This window comes from Notechis scutatus, chromosome 2 (genome assembly GCF_049901735.1).
Source record: "Notechis scutatus isolate UNSWTSFEM ecotype Mainland chromosome 2, rNotScu1.2, whole genome shotgun sequence".
Classification (NCBI taxonomy): Eukaryota; Metazoa; Chordata; class Lepidosauria; order Squamata; family Elapidae; genus Notechis; species Notechis scutatus.
In genome coordinates this window covers 117,401,952-117,425,986 of record NC_142010.1, presented here as the reverse complement: position 1 = coordinate 117,425,986, position 24,035 = coordinate 117,401,952, and the positions used below count along the sequence as shown (strand labels likewise).

Below are 24,035 nucleotides of genomic sequence, written 5' to 3'. Positions count from 1 at the left end.
GAGGCCGCGACTCCACACCATTTTTTTTTTTCAGAGGGGAATCTGACTCGAGTATAAGCCGAGGGGGATTTTTTCAGCACAAAAAATGGGCTGAAAAACTAGGCTTATACTCGAGTATATACAGTAAGTCATTATCCCTAGGCATGATCTACTGGTAGCTCTTGATTTACAACCATAATTGGAACCAGAATCTTTGTCACTGAACAAAGTGGTCATTAAGTCACCTTTCGCTCAATGACTGCAATCCCAGCTCTCCCAGTTGCAGTCATTAAGCGACCATGCAAGTTGTTAAGCGGACACTGAGGCTTGCAAATGCTTGCCAAGCACAGACTTTGCACAGATTAATACTCTCCAATTAGCTAAACCCCTTTGTTTTCTAAATATGCTTGGTAGTTAAGTAAATACTTTAATGCTCTTATGCTTTGCTATCTAACCAGAGAGCAAGGGAGAATCTCACCCGAGGAAAAATTGCTGAGAAAATCTTCAATTGTGCGATGCTCAATTTCTGAGATGTTCTGAAATCTCTTCACCAAGTCTTTCTGCAGAGCAAGAATTTCTGGCAGAAATTTCACCTGCCTCAATTCAGCTTCCTATAAATTGAACAGACAAGGTCAAATCAGAAAGCAGAAGCTGAATCTCTAGAAATGAATACAAGATAATTGTCAAGAAAGAACACTATGTATGCTTTACACATTCAGTTTGTATACGTTTAGTTTATTCACATACACGTGTGTATACATGAAATCTGGTTCTCTCAAAAGTAGGACAGCATTGGGGGCATGTGCTCCTCATTTTGCACTTGGAAAAGATTGTATCAGTATTAACAGATCAACTATAAATCAATATTAGTAGACATTCACTTTCTGTTGTCCATGAAGCTGGAAAAGTAGTATTGCTGACAATTACCCAATTATAAACAATTTAGAAAGGTGTATGGTAATAAGTAGCTACTGCATCATCGACAATTGTAGTATTTCAGGCATAAAGTTGCTCGCTCTTACACTTCATCAAAACAAATGCTGATTGTTCCTCTTTCTATCCTTATTCTACCTTTGGGTAAGCAATCAACTGGCAACCCAGCCCTTCCTTTTAGATTGAAAATTCTTTTTAGCCAGAAGATGCACATTGCACTTCAATGTGGTTGAGAACAAGTGAACGTAAAAACCTTCTGAATATAAAATAACAGGGCTGGAAGGAAATTTAGAGGTCCTCTAGTCCAGGGGTCCCCAACCACCAGCCCGCGGACCGGTACCGGTCTGTGGATCACTTTGCACCGGGCCGCAAAGAAAATAAAAATAAAAAATAAAATAAAAATGGCGGCTTTCTTCGCCTTCGGTGAATGCTGCTGGGATCAGGGATCAAGGACACAAATGAAAGAAGGGGAGGGAGGAAGCAACCAAAGCCTGTCCTGCTCTCCGGCTCAGTGGCTTCGGTTTCCTCCCGCCTCATTCCTCTCTCAGTCGCTCTCTCCGCTCCTCCACCAGCCCAGGAAGAAACTGCTTCAAAGAAGCCGGCAGGGTGGCTTTTCCTGTCGGCGCAGCTCCCCAAAGCGCCCGTTCATCCCCACCCCGCCGCCAATCAATCCAGGTTCAATCCAGTGCTCCGTTCTGCCTGCCTGCCTGCCTTCGTTTCTGGTTGTTTCGGAGCAGCTTCGGCTGAGAATAATAACTATTCACCTCTTTTTCTCAGCCGAAGCTGCTCCGAAACAACCAGAAACGAAGGCAGGCAGGCAGGCAGGCAGAACGGAGCACTGGATTGAACCGCGGGCGGCGGGGTGGGGGTGAACGGGCGCTTCGGAGGAGCTGCGCTGACAGGAAAGCCATCCTGCCGGCTTCTTTGAAGCAGTTTCTTCCTGGGCTAGTGGAGGAGCGAGAGAGCGACTGAGAGAGGAACGAGGCAGACACCTGAGGGATGAGGCTGAGGGAGGCAGGGCCGAGAGGCGGGGCTTCTCAGCCGTCCTGCAGGGACTTGTCCTGAGCCGCGGAGACAGCTGTGGGCCCCCGCCGCCCAGCGCTTTTGAAGGCGCATCCTCAGCCCGGCGCAGTTCCTGAATCTGCAGCTGAAACCCTCCATTTTAAATGTCCCAATAGAAGAGAATATCTGTCACTCAGGGTTGCAATGAGGAGGCATTGGCGCTCCCTGAACTTGGTGGTTTGCTGGCAGACGTTTTATTACCCGACTAGGTAACAACATCAGATGTTACCTAGTCAGGTAATGAAACGTCTGCAAGCAAACCACCAAACTCGGACTCCTCCCCCCCCCCCCGGTCCTTGAAAAAGTGTTTCTGCGTGAAACTGGTCCCTGGTACAAAAAAGGTTGGGGACCACTGCTCTAGTCCAACCTGCTGCTTGAGCAAATCTGCATGGGTTTGGACAGCTTTAAGATGGGCACCGGAGAATGTGCAATGGTTGTGAATAAATCTCTTGAGCAATAATTTTATACTGATTCAACTTTAATAATATAATATTATTTTTGATGTTGATCCCCACTCTCAAGAAAGAACTGCATCTAATAAAACATTTTCTTCTTTCTTTCTCCTTTCTTTTCTTTTCTTTCTACGAAAAGGTAGTAGCCAAAACTGCTGATTTATTTTCAACTGTACACTTGATGCATACAACAAAGATTCATATGAAAAATTAATGTTGTTTTTTCCTCTTAATCAAAAATAAGACAATAATTTCTCCCACCACCACATCCAGTTAAAATAAATAATTCTGTGATTTAGTTTATTCCTGCCCATTCCTGCTACAAGGGCAAATCAACTGATTTCTGTGCAGTAAGCACTTGATCCAAAGGATGATCCAGAAAGCAGCTGGATTAGCAACTAAATGATCAAGCAACCATGTATTTGCCCCGCCATTAGGTTTCACTATTAATTTCACATGTGCAAGCATGATATATTTTTTTTAAAAAAAGGCTAGCCTCATTGAAATCTGACAGAACTAAGTTTAGAACAGATTTGGGTCTCTGGATGACAGCACTATAGAAACGCCAACAGAGGTTCCTTATGTTGCAACTGTGATGTTAATGTTTCAAAGTTTCTGCACGGTTTGATGTAGCTCAGCTTTTGACAAGCAGCTGACAAAAGGAATTTCTACTCCTAGATCAAAATGGTTACATTAATAAAACTCAAGCAAAAAAAGAAGGCAGACACAGGTTTTTGTGTTGGACAATTAGGACAAGCAGCTGACAACTAGGTTCCAGCACTGCATATTTTCTGTTTCACAAATCCCATGACATGACCACTGGCAAAGATATTGGCATGCTCACCTTTTGCAAAAATTTCTGCAAGATGGTCACAGTATCCTTGCTGCCTTTCTGTTGGACGATGTGAGCCAGATGCTCGATTGAGATCCTCTTCTTGCAACTCCATATCCGAGAGGAATGTATAGCACTGTCCTTGGGAAGATGGGACAGGAAGACTGCAGGGTCCCCATAAATAATTTTCACTACAGGGTTGGAAGAAAGTCTTTCATCTTCACTGATTTGTTTATTCAAGTCCAGAAGTGCTTTATCCAAAAGCTGCTTAGAAAACATGGCACATGTGTGAGAGGCATCATAAAAAGAGAGTGCATAAAAACAACTTCTTTAAAGCAATATCAGAATTATAGCATTCACCCAGGAATCTGTACAGCTGTAATGATAACTTGAGTGACTGACCTAGGTAATTTTCTTAATTCAAATATACTGAGCTTTCAAAAGCTGAATGATAATTTCTTAAAAGCTACTGTTCAAAAATGTGGCTTTGAAATGTGTCTTATAGGTCTCCATTCTGAATAAGAGTTATATGAAAAGTCAGCTTTTCCACAGTTCTGGAAAATCGAGCTAAGAAACTAAAACCATCATAAGGTAGATATACAAAAGCTGTCTCAATATCTGGGGGAACATAGTCTGGGGCTGTTTTCCAAGGGGAAAACAGGCAGCAGATTGTAAAGTATAGTCGGCAGGAAGAGATGTTAAAAAACTCTCCTTCTGGTATAGGGATATACACTATACATCTGTAGTTATGGAGATAGTTGCTTTAGTCTAGCAAAATTCTGTCTTATAAGTGAAGAACAATAAAGGAAATTACTCAGAATTAACTCCTTGTGTTGTTCTTGGTAGCCTGTCACACTATCTCCCATGTCTGTTGTGATCTGGAACCCAACTCTATACAATTTATGGAGTTCACTCCAAGCACTAGAGTTATCATGAGGATGTTAAGTTTGCCTCTATGCAAGGCTGTATCGATTCGTTCTTAAGTATAGGATTGGAGGAAGGTTAAAATGGTGGATATGTCAGCCCTCTTCCTTTGGCAGAACTAAACTTAGTTTAAACAGATTACTAATTAATTAATAAACTAATAAACTAATTAATACCTTGCTTCTTTCAGATCATTAAGGAAGATAAGATAGCAGCAATTTCTTGGTTTCTAGCAATTGATGTTACATACTGCTAATATGACACACGATAGAGGCCCAAATAATAGCCTTATATACCATTAATATGATGTATAGACTCAAGACAGTATTGCCAACTGACTGTGTCTACAGCACCAAGAAAAAACATAGTTTTTCTTATATCTAACCCACATTTTGCCCAGTGTCATGTTTATATGTTATATAAACATATAAAACTTACTTTAATTTTAAATTCAGCCTGGCTTGTTTGTGTGTCTATGTGTGTATGTATGCATAAACATATATATGCATATATATGTATATGCATACCTGCCCACCTACACACAGAGACACAGACACACACAGTTTTCATGCAATAGCATTTCTATCTGAATGTGTGTGTGTGTGTGTGTGTGTGTGTGTGATAGATAGATAGATAGATAGATAGATAGATAGATAGATAGATAGATAGATAGATAGATAGATAGATAGAATATTTTTTGCTCTAAAGGACGTACAAAAAAGTGGGTGGAAATGTCTGCATCTTATGAAGCAAATATTGTGGAGGGTGAGGGGGGATGGTACAGCAGTGGCGTTTGCCGCTGCCACCATTGGGAACGCTGGAGCCTTCACTGCTGAGCAGCTGGCTGGCAGTTGGATCGGCCTTCCGGAATACAGGAATACAGGCAGCTGGAACAGCTAATCGGCGGTATTCCGGGGAGAGACAGACAGACAGACTTACTGACTGAGAGAGAGAGACTGGGACACACAAGCATTTTTTTTTTACCTTTAGTTCAGGCAGAATAATGGTGCGTGCAACACTTTCTTCCCAATTGTTTCTGTGCTCTTTGATGGAAAGCTGACTGTTAAAGTGTACTGGCCCTGCAAAAGATTTATTACATTTATTTGGCCCCAAACTAGCCAGTTATTTTGCTTCTTAGATTCAGAACCTCCTAGATTTTTTGGAGAAGGTTTGTCTTAATTTCTGAAATAAAATAAACCTGTTTTCTTCCTTATATTGCTATTGTGAGAAGAGAATAGTACAAAGAGCTGTGTATGGACTACATATTCTTTTCACAGTGTGTTTCAGTGTACAGTTGAATTACAGATGCAGAAGTGATTTCTCCAAACTTATACAAGAAACTATATGGGAATTCAGTGAGTTCAAGATTTAAAACAAAGAATGCAAGTTATTGGGTTGCCCAAAAAATGTTGGTGGGTGAGTTTAACACACCATTATTTCCCCCTGCTAACCATTGTTTATTACCATAACCATTATCACAGAGTTTTGTGCAGGTTAATAAAAATATCATCACAGGCTTTTTGGACAGATATAAATTATCTAACACATCTAAATTCCTTAATGAAATCAGATTAAAAGCCAAGTATGGCAACTACACACTGGCAGTGATTTCTCGTGGGTGTAATATTTAATCACTCTTGGTCACTGGTCCTCCCAGTTCCTTTTAAGTATATTATTAAAAAATGTGCTGCAATTGTACGTCTTTAAATGTAAACAACATTCGGCAAGCTGCTGTCCTTACATTGTCCTGCATGTTGGTCCTTGGAAAGGCTACACAGAATGAGATGGATGACATTAGTGGTTTCATCAGCACTCTTCCCAAGAGTATTCATCAACTGCTCTAAGTCTTTGTCAATATGCTGCAGCAAGAAATTTACTGGATCCTGAACCTGTGGTTTTATGATCTGCAAGAGAGACTGAGCGACAGAACCTACCATTCAGAATTCTTGTCTACATGACTTGTGAATGAGCATTTAATCACAAAGCTAGGTACTTAAGCAAGTATTTTAAAAACATCCCTTTAACTTGAAAATAAATGAATATGTCACTATTATACAAGGGGAGCCCACAATTCTCTTGACTTTAATTTTCTGGTACCACAATCAAGCACTACTCTTTCAACCTATTGATTTGTTAAGGTTTCTATTCCATCTTTCTACCCATCAGCTCAAACTGGCATAGAACATGGATCCCTCTTCCATTTTTTCCTGTAGTAACAAGTATGAAAAGTAGGTTGGAATGAGAGAATCACCTAGTGAACTCTATGGCTGCAGATGGATTTAAGCTCAAGTTTTTCCAGTGCCAGTCCAACATCTTGGTTCTCTGACTTGCATTCTTAGCAAAGAGTATGCAACCTAAAAGGCCTAGGGTGTTTTGGATTTTAATGCTAGTGCTCATTGCTCATAGAAAAGTATTACTGATATTTTTAGTAACACAATGAAACTAAAGTAATCCGTGTTTTAGAATTGAGTGAAAAACATACCCTGTTTCTCCAACAATATGGCCTCCCCCAATAGGAAGTCCCAGCATGTTTTATAGGCATGAAATGAAATTAAGCCCCTCCCCCCAAATTAAGGCCTATATTAAAACATGCAAAATGGGGGGAATGGTGGGGGGGCTTGCTGTTAGGAAGTACTTTTGTTGCACACCCGGATATGGTGCTGCCTGCGTTGACCCCGATACGAAGTGCCCCACCAATGCCGAGGTCAACATCCAAGCCGTCGCTGCCCACCCACCCGAAGATGCAAGGGGGGGGAATTAAGTCACCCCCGAAAAGACAGCCTAGCCATTTTTTCGGGGCTCAAAAAAAAAGAAAAGACCCGGCCTTATTATATGAGAAACACGGTAATTTTGAACATGCTTCATTATTACATTTTTCACTGAGTGCTGAAATGCAAATTACTTTATTTTCAATGTGTTATTAAGAACATCAATAATATTTCTCTATGGGCAATGAGCACTCACATCAAAAACAAAAACACCCCATACATTTCAGATTGCATACTTTTTGCCAAGAATGCAAGTCAGAGAATAGTTAACTATAGCCCATAACTGCAGAGAATAGCTAACTACAGCTTTGATTAAACAAAGCACATTTACAGTTAATTCTGATATAAGGTGGAAATATGCAGGGAACTTTTGAAAATAGGATGAGTGTGGAAGAAGTGAAGCACAAGTATCTGAGGGAAAGGAACTATAAGATTTCATCCAGACCAGTGTCAATAAACAGGGAAGTGTTTTTCAAACTTGGCAACTCTAAATATGCTGGATGGAGAATTCTGGATGTACACATCTTAAAGTTGCCAAGTTTGAAAAACTCTGCCCTAGAAGATCATGGTCTCCATTTTGCTTCCTGGAAACTTTGAAGCATGCATGGTACAGTGACAGTGCCCAGGGTGTCTTATGCTCCATGATCATTAAACATCTAATTGTAGTTATGCTGCTTGAATGAAGTTGTTACTTTATAATTAGTACTATATTACTATAACATGACTACTACCCATGTTTCCCAGAAAATAAAGACTGGGTCTTGTATTAATTTTTGCTACGAAACACACATTAGGGCTTATTTTCCAATTGGGTCTTATTTTCAGGAAAACATGGTATTATGGCTTTGTATTCTCAGGACCAATAATTATTACTTTTCATAATATTGAGAAAACCTGATTTTTCAAGTAATTCCATTTTAGATAAGTCATCGTCTCTTTGTGTACAATGCATTTCAGAAAGAAGCAGGTAAGTTGTAATTTTTTGTGCAAAACGAAATACCTGGGCATCATTTGAGGCTCCCAGAAGCAATGCAAAGTGAGTGAGCAAGCGAATCAGAATTAGGACAGCTGGAGACAACTCCCTCTCTGATGTGATCACTGGACCTCTTTTCCTAGGATCTCCAAGAACGTGGCCCGTTTGTGTCCTGTCATGAGTACTGCTGCAAAGATATCACACAGGGAAATTTGCTCATTTTTCCTATTATTTTACAATGATTTCCAGGTAATGAAAATTATAATTTGTCATCCAAAATTGGGTGGATATAGCTGATCCTCGACTTACCATCATCCATTTAGTAACTGTTCAAACTTACAACAAGCACTGAAAAAAGTGACTTATGACCATTTTTCACTTACGACTGCTGCAGCAATCCCATGGTTACATTATCCAGATTCGGACGCTTGGCAACTAGGTTATATTTATGATGGTTGCAGTGCCCCAGGGTCACGTGATCACTTTTGGTGACTTTTTGACTAGCAAAGTCAATGGGAAGCCAAATTCACTTAACAACTTTTTTACTAACTTAACAACTGTAATGACTCACTTAATGAATCATTCATTAATGATTCACTGTGGCAAGAAAAGTTGTAAAGTGGGGCAAAACTCACTTAACTGTCTTGCTTAACAACAATAATTTTGGGCTCAATTGTGGTTGTAAGTGAGGACTATCTTTATATTATGCAATACACACAGTTGTAGCAGTATTTACTTTCTCTAAGGAACTGTTGCAAACAAAGTTAAATACATTATACGATTGCTGAAGTAATCCTAGCAAGCATCTTAAACATTTTGTTCTTTTTGTTCAGGGATGGGATGGTTCATGAGGGAATAGAAAATTCAGGAGAAAGAGGAAACAATAGAAACTCCTTATCAGTCCAAATTATCTTCTGATCTACATGCTAATATTGTTGAATTCAAAATGAAATGTTGACAGCCCTGCTTCAGGAGATTCTAAAAGGGTTCTCTCTCACCCTATGTATGTGAATCACAGAGACCACCATTTGGAAGAACTTTTCGTGACAACCAATGGTTATAGACTCGTCCTTGAAACTGTTCTAATTAGCTCTTAGTACACGAAAGCCCTTTCTATAAAATCTGAGAAATCTCATCTTGTTTTGACAACCACTGACTTCCTTGGGAACTTTGCCTAGCAATCGAAACACTCTCCCTTTTGAACTCAAAACTGCTCCAATATTTGTAGATCAGGGTTGAAATGAGGGGGTCCTTGCTGCTCTCTGAGCTTGATCGTTGTCTTGCAGATGTTTCTTGTAGACATTTCTTGCAGATGTTACCTAGTTTGGGTAATGAAATATCTGCAAGACAACAACCAAGCTCAGAGATCACCAAGAACTCAAGGCTCCATTTATATCTATCCCTTTGCATGATTCCTTTTTGTCACATTATAAATAGGTAAAGGTAAAGGTTCCCCTCGCACATATGTGCTAGTCGTTCCAGACTCTAGGGGTTGTGCTCATCTCCGTTTCAAAGCCAAACAGCCAGTGCTAGTCAGAAGACGTCTCTGTGGTCATGTGGCTGGCATGACTAAACGCCAAAGGTACACGCAACACTGTTTACCTTCCCACCAAAGGTGGTCCCTATTTTTCTACTTGCATTTTTTACGTTATTTCGAACTGTTAGGTTGGCAGAAGCTGGGACTGTTAACGGGAGTCACCCCGTTATGCCGCACTAGAACCACTGAACTGCCGACCTTTCGATCAACAAGCTCAGCAACTTAGCCACCACGTCCCTTTGACATTATACATATTTTGGACCCAAGAAATTAGGAGTAGGTATAGTTAGAATCACAATTAGCTAGAGCTATTCAGAATGAAAACTGACATTAGGAGTCCATAGATGATATTCAATCTAATTTTGCCAGGCAAGGAAACTATATGTGTACACAAAAAGTCAGTAAATGACAGATCATTTCATCAGCATTTTCAAATAAAATTCCATGAAATTGAAATTCAAACCTTGCTCTTTGGAAGTTTTGCAGCGGCCTGTGGTTATCACCTCCAATTTGAAGACCACAATCAACACAACGACTACGTTGCATAGGTTGACCACACTGTTGGGGGGGGGGGGGGGACACAAATGTTATAAAATAGAGAACAAAAATAGTTCTTCACTGTTTCAGTCAAGTCCAATTAGCATGTGATTAGAATATCCTTTTTAAATTATTAATCAAGGTAATAATTTTGACTTAATTGTCTGTTGCCTTAAGACATATATACTATTGAAGAAAACATTAAGAGCTAAGCCAAATAAATACAAAACAATCTCACTCTCTCTCTCCCCTCCCTCCCTCCCTCCCCCTCTCCCCATTTCCATTTCTTACCTCTCCAATAATACAGGGGTGACCATTTGGACATGCTGGTTGAATAAAGAAAGCAAAAAGTAAATCAGTACAATACTGCCAGTAATTCTAAATTATTCTCAGGATTCATAATTATAATCAAAATTCAAAACACTAATGACATCATAAAAAAGAGATAAAACAAAGGGAAAAAAGACATTCAAGATGCAGATAAGATGCCATACTTTCCTTAGCTAATTACCAGAAAGATTGCCTGTTAAATCCTCAACATTAATATTTGTTTAATTTTGGTTTTTACGTTTAACTTGTTCCATTTAACTTTGTACTTTTTAGTCTTTTTAATCTATGCTTTTATTCGTATGTGTTTATTATGACCCACAATCTCTAAGATGAAGCAGGCATTATAGAACAGTCTGGTTTTTGAATCTTCAAAAACAGCAATGTCATATGAAATAGAAGTAAATATGAAAGTTGCATTTATTTCTTAGGAAGAAGTAGGAGACCTATTCAGGGGAAATTTATATACCTGTGCTGAAGAAACCAAGTGCAACTGATAAATGTTTTGTACATCAATATAGCAGCACGACTAAAAGCATTATCTTTCCAAAGTTTTTTTCTATTTTTCTCCAATTAAAGCTGTATCTAAGCAAAACAACACTTTAACAACCAAATTTAAAAATAAATTTTGCTGGCTGCTTTCAGAGATGGATTCCACCAATTTTGCAGATTATCACTGTATCTGTTACATGGCGTTGATATGTATGATCAGAAAATACCGATGCTTTTATTTTCTTGTTGGATGTCATCACTAGGGCAGTAAAGATACAAACATCTTTACAAATATTTCCCATTTCTGTAAATCATAGTCGGGAAGATTCTTTAAAGCATCACAAATTGGCTAGTTTCATGGCAAATGGTTTAAATTGGCAGGTAAAACAATAGAAGCACCATTGAATTCACAGACACCTTCATTTCCTCTCCAAAATGCCATGCTCTTAACCTCTTGTCCTTGTTTATAAATCTCTCCTTGGTTCATAAAGAAGCCAGAAGAAAGGAAAAGGCTGCTCTGGGTGTGTGTGTGTGTGTGTGTGTGTGTGTGTGTGTGTGTGTGTGTGTATTTATAAAAAGGAAGGGTATAAGGGAGTGGGCAATCCTACAGAGAAATTTGTGATGGAGATAAAGATTAAATGGGGAAATAAAACAACTAGTTTCAACAGAACAGGTTTGTGTTTTGGAGCTCAGTAACACCTTTATCTTGCATTTAAGCTTAATTTCCATTTTACATACTTTAGCTTGCCACTCTATGAAATGGTCTTTTATGACTAGCCATTCTCTTCATGGCTGTGAATTTGTCAATGTTTCTCTGCTCCATGCCCACTCCTGCCACCTACACCCCACACCTATATTCATATGGTCCTATGACATTTTCTTAAAGATCATTGTGTAGGTCACAAGGCACATACATTTGAGGACTCTCACCAAAACAGAAATTACCATGACTTATGAAAATATGTTGCTGGAAAACAGCAAAGTTTATTCAGATCTATACACTGGAGATGTCCATCATGACTTTCCCATCATATACCCCAAAGGCTGATACTCACTATACCAATGAACATTTCCTTTTAAGTGCCACTTCATAGCTTGAGCCAACATGTCTTCTGGCATGGTTGGCAGAAAAGCGTTCTGGGTGAAAGGACAGATGGAAAAATTGAATTGTGATATATTAGATAATACACAGTGATAACTTTCTTTAGAACTTCCTGATCTAACTGATCCAAACTCATTTTCTCATATAATTAAAAAGTAAACACTGAGAATTATCTTCAAATTGTAAAGGTATAAATAAACTGAAGGGGAAACTAGAAAACAAGCTAATTTGTTTGGGCCATGGTGACGCAGTGGTTAGAATGTAGTATTGCAGGCTAATTCTGCTCATTGCAAGACGTTCAATACTGACTGTCTCAAGGTTGACTCAGCCTTCCATCCTTCCGAGGTCAGTAAAATGAGGACCCAGATTGTTGGGGGGTAAAATGCTGACTCCATAAACCACCTAGAGGGGGCTGCAAAGCACTGTGAAGTGGTATCTAAGTCTTAAGTGCTATTGCTATTTTCCAGCATTACCTCTGAAGAGAGTCTGAAAGGTTTAACTGGCATGCTCTGCAATTTATTAACTAGTAAAAGATCCTGAAATTCCATTATACCTCTACCAAATGATTCATGAGCATAATTTAAGCAGCTGGTGTTTATATTTAATGCTTTAGACCAGTGTTTCTCAACCTTGAGAACCTGACTTTTAAGATGGATGGACTTCAACACCCAGAATTCTCCAGCCAGCCAGAGGAATTCTGGGAGTTGAAGTCCACCCATCTTCAAATTGCCAAGGTTGAGAAACACTGCTTTAAGTGGTCTCCGGTGTAGTTCTTTGAAGGACAGCCTCTCCCACGATGGTTCCATACAGTTGTTAAAACGTATAACGTTCTTGCCACAGAACATTCCCAAGTTAGGGAGTGTCTGATACCCACTCTCTCTGCCTCTAGAACAGCTTTCTCTAGGCCTTGATTTCTTGCTCATTAATTTAATCATTGTTCATTTCTCTATTTTTTTTAAAAATCTGCATTAGTTATCATAGTAGTTGTTAACCTTCTTGAATATTCAAACTAACAAAGATGCATGGTACTTTTTTTTTTAAAATAAGACTTTAAGTTTAAAAAAAACCTTTTAAGTCCGGCATGAACTTCCTTACCAGCATTGTTTCAGGTGAGAATGCCAGATTCCTTAGAGGTTCAAGGATTCTATTCTGGCCACAAAGCAAAACAACTGCAGTATGAACTGCCATTTCAATCACCATCATGTTGCGGCCAAAAGACAGAGAAGCCAGAGTCAGCAAGGGGAGCTGATTAGACACAAGAGATTCAGCAAATGACTTCAGTTTTGCAGATGGAAGAACCTCGGAGTTCTGGATAAATTCCTTAAGTATATCACATTGCTGAAAAACAGAGGGAGGGAAAGTAAATAAGATTTCCCCACAAGTTCAAAAGACTTAATCTGCAACATAACAATGATTAATTATTTACTTATTTTCATACTCATTCATGTAATATTATTGCACTTTGTTATCAGCAGTTGTTTGCTGCCTTGCTTGAGTGACTCTAGGAAACTTATAATATAGTAATAATAAGAGTCCTCTGGACAAGGTATGAATCCACTAACATAAGGCACAAGTAGCAGTACAGAAAATCGCAACAGGTACATGGAAATCCTGTTAATAGCCAGGGAGGGCAATTAATTTTCTCAAGGAGCCACATGGGAAACTGAGACTGTTGTGGAAGGCTACCTGCCCCCTGCCACCACTGCATTGTCATTGCCAGAAGCCCTGCCATCGATGCCACCATCGTGGGATGGATTGGGACTACCTACGGGCCAGATGTGACTACCCATGGGCCTTGAAATGCCCAGATCTGGTTTATAGGTACAATATTGTCAACAGATTTTCCAAATGGAAACAGTTGAGAGAAACCACAACACATTCAGGATGTGCAAAATGTTTGACCCTCAAACGTTCTGAGCTGAAAACTGCTGTTGTGAGTGTCCTGAGGAGAAAACACAGAACATTTGATTTCATGCACAATCAACCTATTAAAGGTAGTCCTCAACTTACGACCACAATTGAGCCCAAAATTTATGTTGCTAAGTGAGAAATTTGTTAAAGTGAATTTTGCCTCATTTTACGACTTTGCTCGGAAGATTTGTTAAGTTCTTAAATTAGAAACCTGGCTGTTAAGTAATCTGGTTTTCCCATTGACTTTGCTCGTCAGAAGGTCGCAGAAGGAGATCACATGATTCTGGGACACTGCAACTGTCATAAATGTGAGTCAGTTGTCAACCATCTGAATGTAAATCATGTGACCAAAGCAATGCCACAACAGTCATAAATGTGAAAAACAGTCGTAGGTCACTTTTTTCACTGCCGTTGTAACTTTGAATGGTCACTAAGTGAACTGTCAAGGAGTACCTGTATTTAGTTTACCCCAGTCATTTCTATGATTAGCATGATATTTCCATCTAAAATAACCCTTATTTGCAGAATGAAAACTAATTCACCTCCTGCTTAGGGTGAGCATTTGGGTTTCCGCATCCATACAGTGATGTGAGCTCTCTGAAGATAGTCAGAAGAAAATGAACTGGCAGTGCAGACTTGGAGCCCTTGTATGCCTGAAGAGAAGGATACAAATAACCAAAACTAAGTAAGATAATCAGGAGTCGAGTTTCCATCTGCAGCTGGTAACAGAATAATTAAGAGCACAAAATAAAACCTGGAGTAATAATAACACAGCCTTACACTCCAAACTCCAAAGAAGTATTAAATTATAGTAGTTGAAACCCTCCTAGACCGATCTATAAGCAGCTAAACCAAGCTGTTTTGTAAAAGGTTTCTCACCAATTAAGTAAAGGCAAAACCAGGCAAGGGAATGACACAGATTTACATAAGAATCTCTATTCCAATTTGGCAGTCAAATTTATTCCACCAACTAGTGCAAGTAATTTGGACTGGGTTATCTTTTGTCTTTTTGGAGTTTTTCCTTGTAAGCATATCCGTCTTCCACACCAATCAAACACAATTTACAAAGCATTCTACAAAAAGACTCAAGAAAATAAATCACAGATGCTAGATTAATTAGAATCAATGATCCTGATAAGACCAAAGTGGATTAAAGCTCAGATCATATGCATATCGTTCTTATTCCCCATTGTGTTTCTCCCCAGATTCTATTAATCAAAGCAGTTTTGGATAAGTCAGCACACTGCTATGAAAAGCGCCAACATGAGCTTCAATTTGTGTGAAGGAATGCCTCCAGGACCCAGAAAATAAAATTAGGGATTTTTTTTAAAAAATAGGGAAAATTAGGGAATGACCCAAGGCTCTGAAGGAACTGGCAGACAAGATCTCAGAACAACTGAACTATATCTTTCAAAGATCCTGGAGCACCAGCGAACTGCCAGAGGACTAGAAAAGAGCTGATGTACTAGTTCCTATCTTCAAAAAAATAGATCCAGGAAACTACAGATCTATCAGCCTGACCTCAATACCAGGGAAGATTCTGGAAAAGATTCTGGAAAAGATAATCAAGCAATGAATCACAGAACACCTAGAAGCAATAACCAAAACATGGGTTTGTTAAAAACAGATCATGCCAGTCTCTAATCTTATTGCATTTTTTGACAAAGTGACAAAATTAGTGGACCAGACGAATGCTGTCAATATAATTTATTTGGACTTCAGTAAGGCATTTGATAAAGTAGACCATAACTTACTACTTGATAAAATAGAAAAATGTGGGTTAGACAGCATCACCGCTAGATGGATTAGTAACCGCACACAATGTATAGTCCTCAATGGAACTGCATCTACATGGAGGGAAGCATGCAGTGGGATACCCCAAGGTTCTGTTTTAGGCCCAGTACTCTTCAACATCTTCATCAATGATTTGGACAAGGGGATAGATGGGGAACACATCAAATTTGCAGATGACACCAAACTAGCAGGAATAGCCAACATGCCAGAAGGTAGGATTAAGATACAGACAGACTTGAACACTAGGCACTATCTAATAAAATGAAATTTAAAGGTGAAAAAAGTAAGATTCTACATTTAGGCAAGAAAAACAAAATGCATAGGTAGAGTATATGTGGTACCTTGCTCAAAAGTAATAACTGTGACAGGAATCTTGGAGTCCTAGTGGACAATCATTTAAATATGAGCCAGCAGTGTGCTGCAACTGACAAAAAAGGCAACATAGTTCTAAGGCTACATAAACAGAGGAATAGAAACAAGATCATGTGAAGTGTTAATACCACTTTTTAATGCCTTTGTAAGGCCACACTTAGAACACTGCATCCAGCTTTGGTTGCCACAATGTAAAAAAGATGTTGAGACTCTAGAAAGTGTGCAGAGAAGAGCAACTAAGATGATTAAGGGAGTGGAGGCTAAAACATATAAAGAACAGTTGCTGGAACTGGATATGTCTAGTCTTATGAAAATAAGGGCTAGGGGTGACATGATAGCAGTGTTCCAATATTTGAGGGGCTGCCACAAAGAAGAGGGAGTCAAGCTATTCTCCAAAGCACCTGAGGGTAGGACAAGAAACAATGGGTGGAATCTAATCAAGGAGAAGCAACTTAGGAGAAATTTCCTGACAGTTAGAACAATTAATCAATGGAACAACTTGCCTCCAGAAGTTGTAAATGTTCCAATACTGGAAGTTTTTAAGAAGAGATTGGATAACCATTTGTCTGAAGTGGTGTAGGGGTTCCTGCCTAAGCAGGGGGTTGGACTAGAAGACCTCCAAGGTCCGTTCCAACTCTGTTATTCTATTTTATTCTATTACAGTATAGTGCTTTGTTTGAAAAAAAAATCCCCACCAAAAATGTAAATACCCAAAAAACAAAAATAAAGTAATCTTGACTGACAGAAGGGTGAGAAAGATTGGGGATGAATAAGTATCCCCATGGCTGCCATGAGAATTAAATTCCAAAGGGGCTCACTGGCTCAAACAGGCTATGAGCTATGGAAGAATAGTTACTCATTGTAAACAATTACAATAAAACTTCCTTCCAAAATTCCAAACTGGGTATTTAACACTGAAGAAAAAATATCACAGCACCATTTGGCTCTTTAAAAACGTTATCAACAAAAATATCTTTTTTGTCCAGCATACCTAATAGAAACAGAAATGAATGTACTTTGTACTTTGTGGTTATTACCAAATGAGAGAAGCCCCCTTCCTGCTAAGCAAGAAGAGGTAAGCGTCTCAGAAAAATAAGATGTTACCTTCAGGGCTGCTGCAATGACTTCTGTCTCGCATGTTATCAATGCTTTCTCCACAGTATTGCGTATGGCTTTGTAGTCCTTGCCACAAACCAGGAAACGATCAATGCGACCAGGTTGGAATGCCTGAGGCCACAAACCACAAAATAAACAAACTAGAAACAAAATAAAAGGCAAACTGTATGTACTAATTCACTCATTCATTTAACTTGTCCCTACTATAGTCAATGGGATTTTTAGACTTTCTTTAGAAAGTCAGGCAGTTAGAAGCTTCTGAAAGTTAAAACTTTATATCATCCATAAAGTAAACAAGCACATGAATCCACTGGTTATTCAGGACTGCCTGACAGTTTAATCTTACATAGCTGCCTCTCAAGCCATTCTATTTTAATCCTAACATCTCACAACAAGATAATCTACTCAAGGGAAGCCAAATAAAGATCCTTTCAAACAATTCCTTCTGACATCCATTCATTTACCCCTTCCTGTTCAAAGCTGTCTTTGGAAGAGCCATGGTGGCGCAGTCGTTAGAATGCAGTATTACAGGCTACTTCTGCATACCATCGCCAGAAGTTCGATCCTGACCGGCTCAAAACTGACTCAGCCTTCCATCCTTCCGAGGTTGTTAAAATGAGGACCCAGATTGTTGGGGGCAATATGCTGACTCTGTAAACCACTTAGAGAGGATTGTAAAGCACTGTGAAGCTATTGCTATTCCAGAACAAATTATAATTTGGTAACAGATCAGAATTACCTGTTGCTCTTGTATTATTTCTGATGGAAATACCCAGTGATACTGGCGGTTATTCAAAAGCTTCTGTGTGAATTCCAACCCGTACTGGCTAGTAAGCTTTCGCACAAGGTAAATCTTATGCCAGTTATTTTGAGTATGACAGAAGAACTGCCTCACTTTTTTCAAGTGGATTTGCTTTTCTTTTTCTTCACTACTGGCTGCAGAAAGAAGAGAAGTTGGTATTTAATTCCCAACCAGAGCACAGCAGTTCTAAAACTTACCTTGCAAAGAGAATTTGTCTTGCAAAGTTTTTTATTTAAAAGAAAATAATATTTTCTCATGGTTGTGTAAGAAGTTACAGAAACAGCACCCCTCCAATTCTCCCCCCCCCAACTGAATTAGAAGTTATTGATGAGAGTTCTCTAGAAAGTTCGCATTTCCATGTGGCTACCATAATCCACTTGCCTGAAGTTTCATGAAGTTCAAAGATCACCTCTGCAGCTCTATCCATGCATAGACGGAGGTTGGCAATTCCCTGCAAATACTCAATGGTAATTTTTTGGGAGACTGGATGGCTGCTGTTGTATTGATGAAAACTTTTTTCCAGAAAATTCCCATCGTTTGCCAAGCAGCTTATTTTGGTTTCTTTGGGAAAATTGCCTGTTTTCTCACACAATGAATCCTGAAAATCAGACAATATTTATATATATATATAAAAATAAAGAATTAGGTGTATTCTTTGGAAGCAGGCAATAGAATAGTGGAGATTCATAGCCCCAAAGTTCAACTGTCCTCATATTAAGTATTCCAGCTTAAGAATCAGCATTATCCCTTGGCTTTGTAGATGCCTCAGGGGTGAGTAGGTTTTAAATCTAGTAGATTTACCAATTCCAATCTGCCCAAGCATGCCCCAAACTTTATACTTGTAACTTCTGTACAATCAAGATTTCTGCACTTACAGTATAACCAAAGTTTATGGAAGAAACTGTGTGCGCAATCAGAACTGGAATGGGCTTAACTTAAAGATTTCTTAAGTGATTAATTCCAGATTAAAGTAGAACATTTGGAAAAAGAAGGACTACAGGGAGACCTAATATTAAGAACTAAGATACCTGCATAAATACATACATAACATTACAGTACGTTACACACATACATATATCATTTTGCTTGTTAAAATCAGGAACATGGTGACAATATCCAGGTAGTAAAATTAGTAAAGTATGTGCATTTGCAATGATCTATTCTACAACATCATTTAAGCTGATATTAATACAAGTTGGCATGACATGGTTTATGAAAAACTGCTTTTACAGTTTCAGCAACTGGTAACTTAGTAAATGTAAAACTAAATTGGAAAATGAGAAGGAATGACATTGATTCCCTTTGTCTTTTAAATTTTCAGTCATTTCCAATTGAATTTCTTTGTAAAAGTCAGTTAAGAACCCAAGTTGACTACAACATAGCAGATTCTGATACAATAGCATAACAACAGCATCTTACTCATGTCTTTTGAGTTTGACCTAAACAAAAAATCATAATGTATGATTTTTTTTGAGAAAACCAAAGTGTACCAGAGCCATAAAACATAGCAGAATTAGGGTAACTACAGATTCTTTAGGAACCATTTCTTTTCCTTTCCTTTTTTCATACAAATATAATACTCTTCCTCATCAACCTGCTGTCCCATGTTTCCCTCTAAAAGAAATATGAAAAAAACAGTCACCTCAAAGCAACTGATGAATAGCATGTACAGCTCTATTTTATCTTCCTTGTCTATGAAGTGATTTGCTTCAACTGTTGATAAATGCTCTTGTACGTGGACTTCCACATCGCTGAAACTATGAAAAGAGAAACCACCATTTATCCACAAATGTAGGGATTTTAAAATTTATTTTTAATAGTATTCACAAAATAAAAATATATCCCCAGGTCATAAGGATGCATTTCTGCTGTTCTACAACATGGAGTAGACAGAAGAATCAATTTAAGTTTTAAAAAGTGATGTCTGAACTGTAATTGATGGTTCTTGTTAGGGTTTGAGGATTAACCCCTAGCAGAGTATTGCAGCAGTAGTCAAGCCAGGCAGCCAAAACGAGAGTGGAAGGGCCCCAGAGTATACACACACTGAACACAAACACTGTTTGTAGTTTAAATAGTTTTTAATCCAGTTAGAGTTTAAGCATTGTCATTCAGTCCATTAAGTCATTCACATTATTTCCATCCAGTAAGACTCACTAGTATAGTCCAAGTTAAGAGTTCTTGCAATATCTTTATCAGCCGATAAAGATATCTTCTCCTCCTCCGGTTTCACTCTCCAGAGAAACAAACGCTGGATATTCAGCAAACAGTAGCAAACAATAACAGTTCAGTCACAGGCACTCACAGTCAGTAATCACAGTTAGTCGCAGTAACACACAGTTACAGTCGCAGCAGCACACAGTTACAGCAAGTCACAGTAAGCTTTCCAGCTTCTAATGCTTCCTTATATTGTAACTTCTAACCGCACCCTTAATCGGCTAATTGCCTGCTGCATTGTGCTTAAAGTGGTAAGCACTTAAACCATGATATCTAAGTTTTATATATTTATTCACCCAAACCATATTTGGTATCAATGTTATACCTAACATACTCCCCTTTTGGGTGAAATAAATATATAATACCTTTACAATCTAATCCCATATTTTTCACAACTCTCCTGGTGCTTACTGGCACCTTGGGCTTTAGTAAAATTATCAGCTAAATTGTCCTCTGACATACAGTACTCTAGCTGAATCATCTTACTTTTTACAGATTGTCTCACGTTTAGGTATCTTAGATCTGTATGTTTGCTCCTTGTTTTTACTCCAATATTTGTGGCCATTTGAATTGCTGCCTGATTATCTTCATGTATAATTATAGGATAATCTACAGTTATACCTATATCAATTAACATTTGTTTATACATTATTAACTCTGTACATAACAATGATAAACAGGAGAATTCTGCCTCCATAGTAGACAAACTTATATGCTGTTGTCTTATTGACTTCCAGCCTATTAATGTATTACCCAGCATTATGGCTGTTCCTGAAGTCGACTTTCTAGTGTCTCTTTCTGATGCAAAGCTAGCATCTGCATAAGCACTCAAAATTAAATCACCCTTTGGTTCTAAATACAATGAATAATTCATTGTCTTTTTAAGATATCTTAATATCCTCTTAGCTGCATTCCAGTGTCTTTCACATGGTGCAGAATTGAATCTAGCCAACTGATTCACGCAGTACGATATATCTGGTCTAGACCAATTACTAATATAACTCAAACTACCAATTAAAGATTGATAAATCACCTTATCAAACTCAGGGCTTTGTACATCAGTGTTGCTAAACTCCTGACTCATTGGAGTCTTAGCTGGCTTACAAATCTCCATCTTGTAATCTTTTAACAATTTGCTTATCTTATCTTCCTGAGATATCTTAAAACCTTTCCGTGTTTTCTTTATATTCAAACCGAGATACTTCTTTATCTCCCTAATTGCTTGATCTTTATTCTCTTTCCTAATGATGCTATTATTTTATTTGCTTCATCATTAGTTTCAGTTATCAAAGCAATGTCATCTGTGAATAGTAATAATAATGATACTTTCCCATTTGTCTCCCTCTTAAACAGACATGGATCGGCTAAACCAGCTTTAAATCCTATATTGTCTAGTTCCTTTACAATATACTGGTTCCATTCATAGCCTGATTGTTTAAGACCATAGAGACTTTTCTTTAACAACCAACAATCATTATTATCCTTACTTTCACTTTTAATTCAAACAGGTTTTTTCATATAAATAATATGTTTTAATGGGGCGTGCAAGTAAGCAGTTTCCACATCTAAATGGTTAACTATATAGTTTTTACTAGCTGCCCACACTAAAGCTGCCCTCAAGGTTGCTGCCTTAAGACTAGGTGCAAACACCTCATCATAGTCATTAGCATTCTGCCTAAAACCTTGGGCTACTAACCTTGCCTTATGGATTAAATTACCATCTTTATCTGTTTTTACCTTAAATATCCATTTGCAGCCAATGGATTTCTTTCCTACAGGTAATTTAGCATTTTCATACACCTTCATATCTCTTAATGAATTCAGTTCCTTATTCATTGCTGCATACCATTTTTCTTTTTCCTTATTAGGATACTTTTTAATTTCTTCAACAGAATTAGGAACTTGATTAATCTGGCACACTGTGTTAGCCTGGTACCTATCAGGCGGTCTAGATACGTGTAGTTCTTCTGGGAATTACAGGGCTTACAGGAGGACTTTGTTGAACTACTACCTGTTCATCTTCCTCATCCTGTTCAGCTATTGAATCTGTTTCTTCCTTTATGGGCACTATTTCATCCTGTATTTGTCTCTTTACTTTATTTTTAAAGTTACAGGGATAACTAATGGGATTTCTATAGGATTCAATAATTACATCTTTATTGGCATCCTGTTCTAATTTCTCCCATCCTTCATGTTCTAGAAATTGGGCACTAGCACTACATAACACTTTAGATGTGCCTTTCTCCCAAAATCTATATGCCCTATGGTTTGCCTGATAACCAACGAAGAAAAAATCTTTTAGCTCTATGTTGCCCTTTTTTTCTGAGTTGTGCAGGAATATGCACCCATGCTGGTGCACCAAATGTGTGCAGGTAACTTAGATCAGGTTTCCTGCCATGCCATCTGGTAAATGGTATTTCACCTGTTGTTGTATTAACAACGTTGTTCAATATGTTATTAGCACACATTGTAGCCTCCCCCACAAAGAATCAGGTAACCCAGAATCATTTAACATTGTTCTAACCATAGCCTGTAGTGTTTGGCCTCTTCTTTCAATAAAAGCATTATGTTCTGGCCTGTATGGAGCAGACTTCTTATGCTCTATTCCAGCTATCTTAAGTCTGTTCTGGAATTTGTTATTAATAAATTCCGTGCCATTATCTGTCACCAGGGTTATCAGTTGCCGTTTAGACTTTCTTTCAGCAAACCTAAGCCAATTGAAAAATGTTGATATGTTTCAGTTTTGCTTTTCATTAAATAGCAAAACCCATATCTAGAATAATGGTCCATAATGCTCAGTATATATCTAGCACCCCCATACTGGGTTTCTTTGGACCTATGATGTCTGCAAATACCACTTCTAAAGGTTCTTTTGTTTTGAAACCATTTAGCCTATTTGCAGGCAATACCTTAGCTCTTATCTTCACAGCAAACATTACAACGCAAATATTTATCACAAGGTTTTAACCTTATTCCTTCAGATAACTCAACTGTACGTTTTAGCATTTTAAAATTTACATGCCCCAAACGCCTATGCAATAAATGGATACATTCATCATGAGGTTTTATATTATTAAATACAGTTTGTGCCTCCCCTTTCTTACTATTATCTAAGACATATAATGTTCCATTTAAAGCTGCAGTTACCCTTTTGTTATCTTTTTCAATTATGCAATTATTATCCTTAAAAGTAATTACATAACCTAATTTATCTAATACCCTTACTGAAAGCAAATTAAACTTTAGTTGCGGTACATACAACATTTTTATATCCTGGTTTATGTGGGACGGACAACGTGCAAAACCTTGACCTTTCGCTTTCAGGTTCCAGCCGTTAGCAAGAGATATATGTTGAGAGCTTGTAGACATTTTTATAAATTTTGTCTTATCTCTTGTGATGCAGTGGGATGCGCCACTGTCAACCACCCATAAATTATTCTTCACATCAGAGTTGCTAAACGTGGCTAGTTCAAATGCTTTCTTTGGCTTTTTTACATTCTGGCTTTTTCTCTTTTTCTCTTTTTTCTTTTTGCAGAATCTTGCCAAATGTCCTCTGCCTCCACAATTAAAACACTTTTTAATTGTGTATGCCGTCGAAGATAAATTCTCTTCTTCCAGGTGCTTTACTTTGCTTTGCTGGTTTCTTTCAAGCTTTGAAGATAATTTCTCTTCTTTCTTATCTTCTCTCAGCTCGTCACGCTCACGCCTTCTTCTGGCTTCTTCTAGTAGCCTGCCTGTTATCTCGGTTAATGAGAGGCTTTCTTTTGGCAATACCTCCAACGAAGTCACATAGTCATCATAGCTTTGATCTAATGAAGATAATATTATGTAGACTTGTTGCAGTTCATTAAATATAAGCTCTTTTTCTTGCAAATCTTGAAAAATGCTCTTCATACAGTTTAAATGAA

The 24,035-nt window shown here is 38.2% G+C and overlaps 1 protein-coding gene across 1 annotated transcript in view; it reads right to left on the bottom strand.

The window, feature by feature from the left end:
- The window catches only part of RNF213 (ring finger protein 213), a 125,092-nt gene that overhangs the window by 6,336 nt on the left and 94,721 nt on the right, over positions 1 to 24,035 (bottom strand). Inside the window, exons 47-60 of the mRNA XM_087955966.1 lie at positions 19,556 to 19,670; positions 18,291 to 18,511; positions 17,851 to 18,043; positions 17,100 to 17,222; positions 14,372 to 14,482; positions 13,014 to 13,256; positions 11,872 to 11,953; positions 10,289 to 10,323; positions 9,924 to 10,018; positions 7,951 to 8,107; positions 5,924 to 6,098; positions 5,167 to 5,261; positions 3,271 to 3,522; positions 458 to 590 (exon numbers count right to left, since the gene is read on the bottom strand). Of these exons, the coding sequence (XP_087812092.1) occupies positions 458 to 590; positions 3,271 to 3,522; positions 5,167 to 5,261; positions 5,924 to 6,098; positions 7,951 to 8,107; positions 9,924 to 10,018; positions 10,289 to 10,323; positions 11,872 to 11,953; positions 13,014 to 13,256; positions 14,372 to 14,482; positions 17,100 to 17,222; positions 17,851 to 18,043; positions 18,291 to 18,511; positions 19,556 to 19,670 (2,030 nt within the window). The remainder of the gene's footprint in view (positions 1 to 457; positions 591 to 3,270; positions 3,523 to 5,166; positions 5,262 to 5,923; positions 6,099 to 7,950; positions 8,108 to 9,923; positions 10,019 to 10,288; positions 10,324 to 11,871; positions 11,954 to 13,013; positions 13,257 to 14,371; positions 14,483 to 17,099; positions 17,223 to 17,850; positions 18,044 to 18,290; positions 18,512 to 19,555; positions 19,671 to 24,035) is intronic.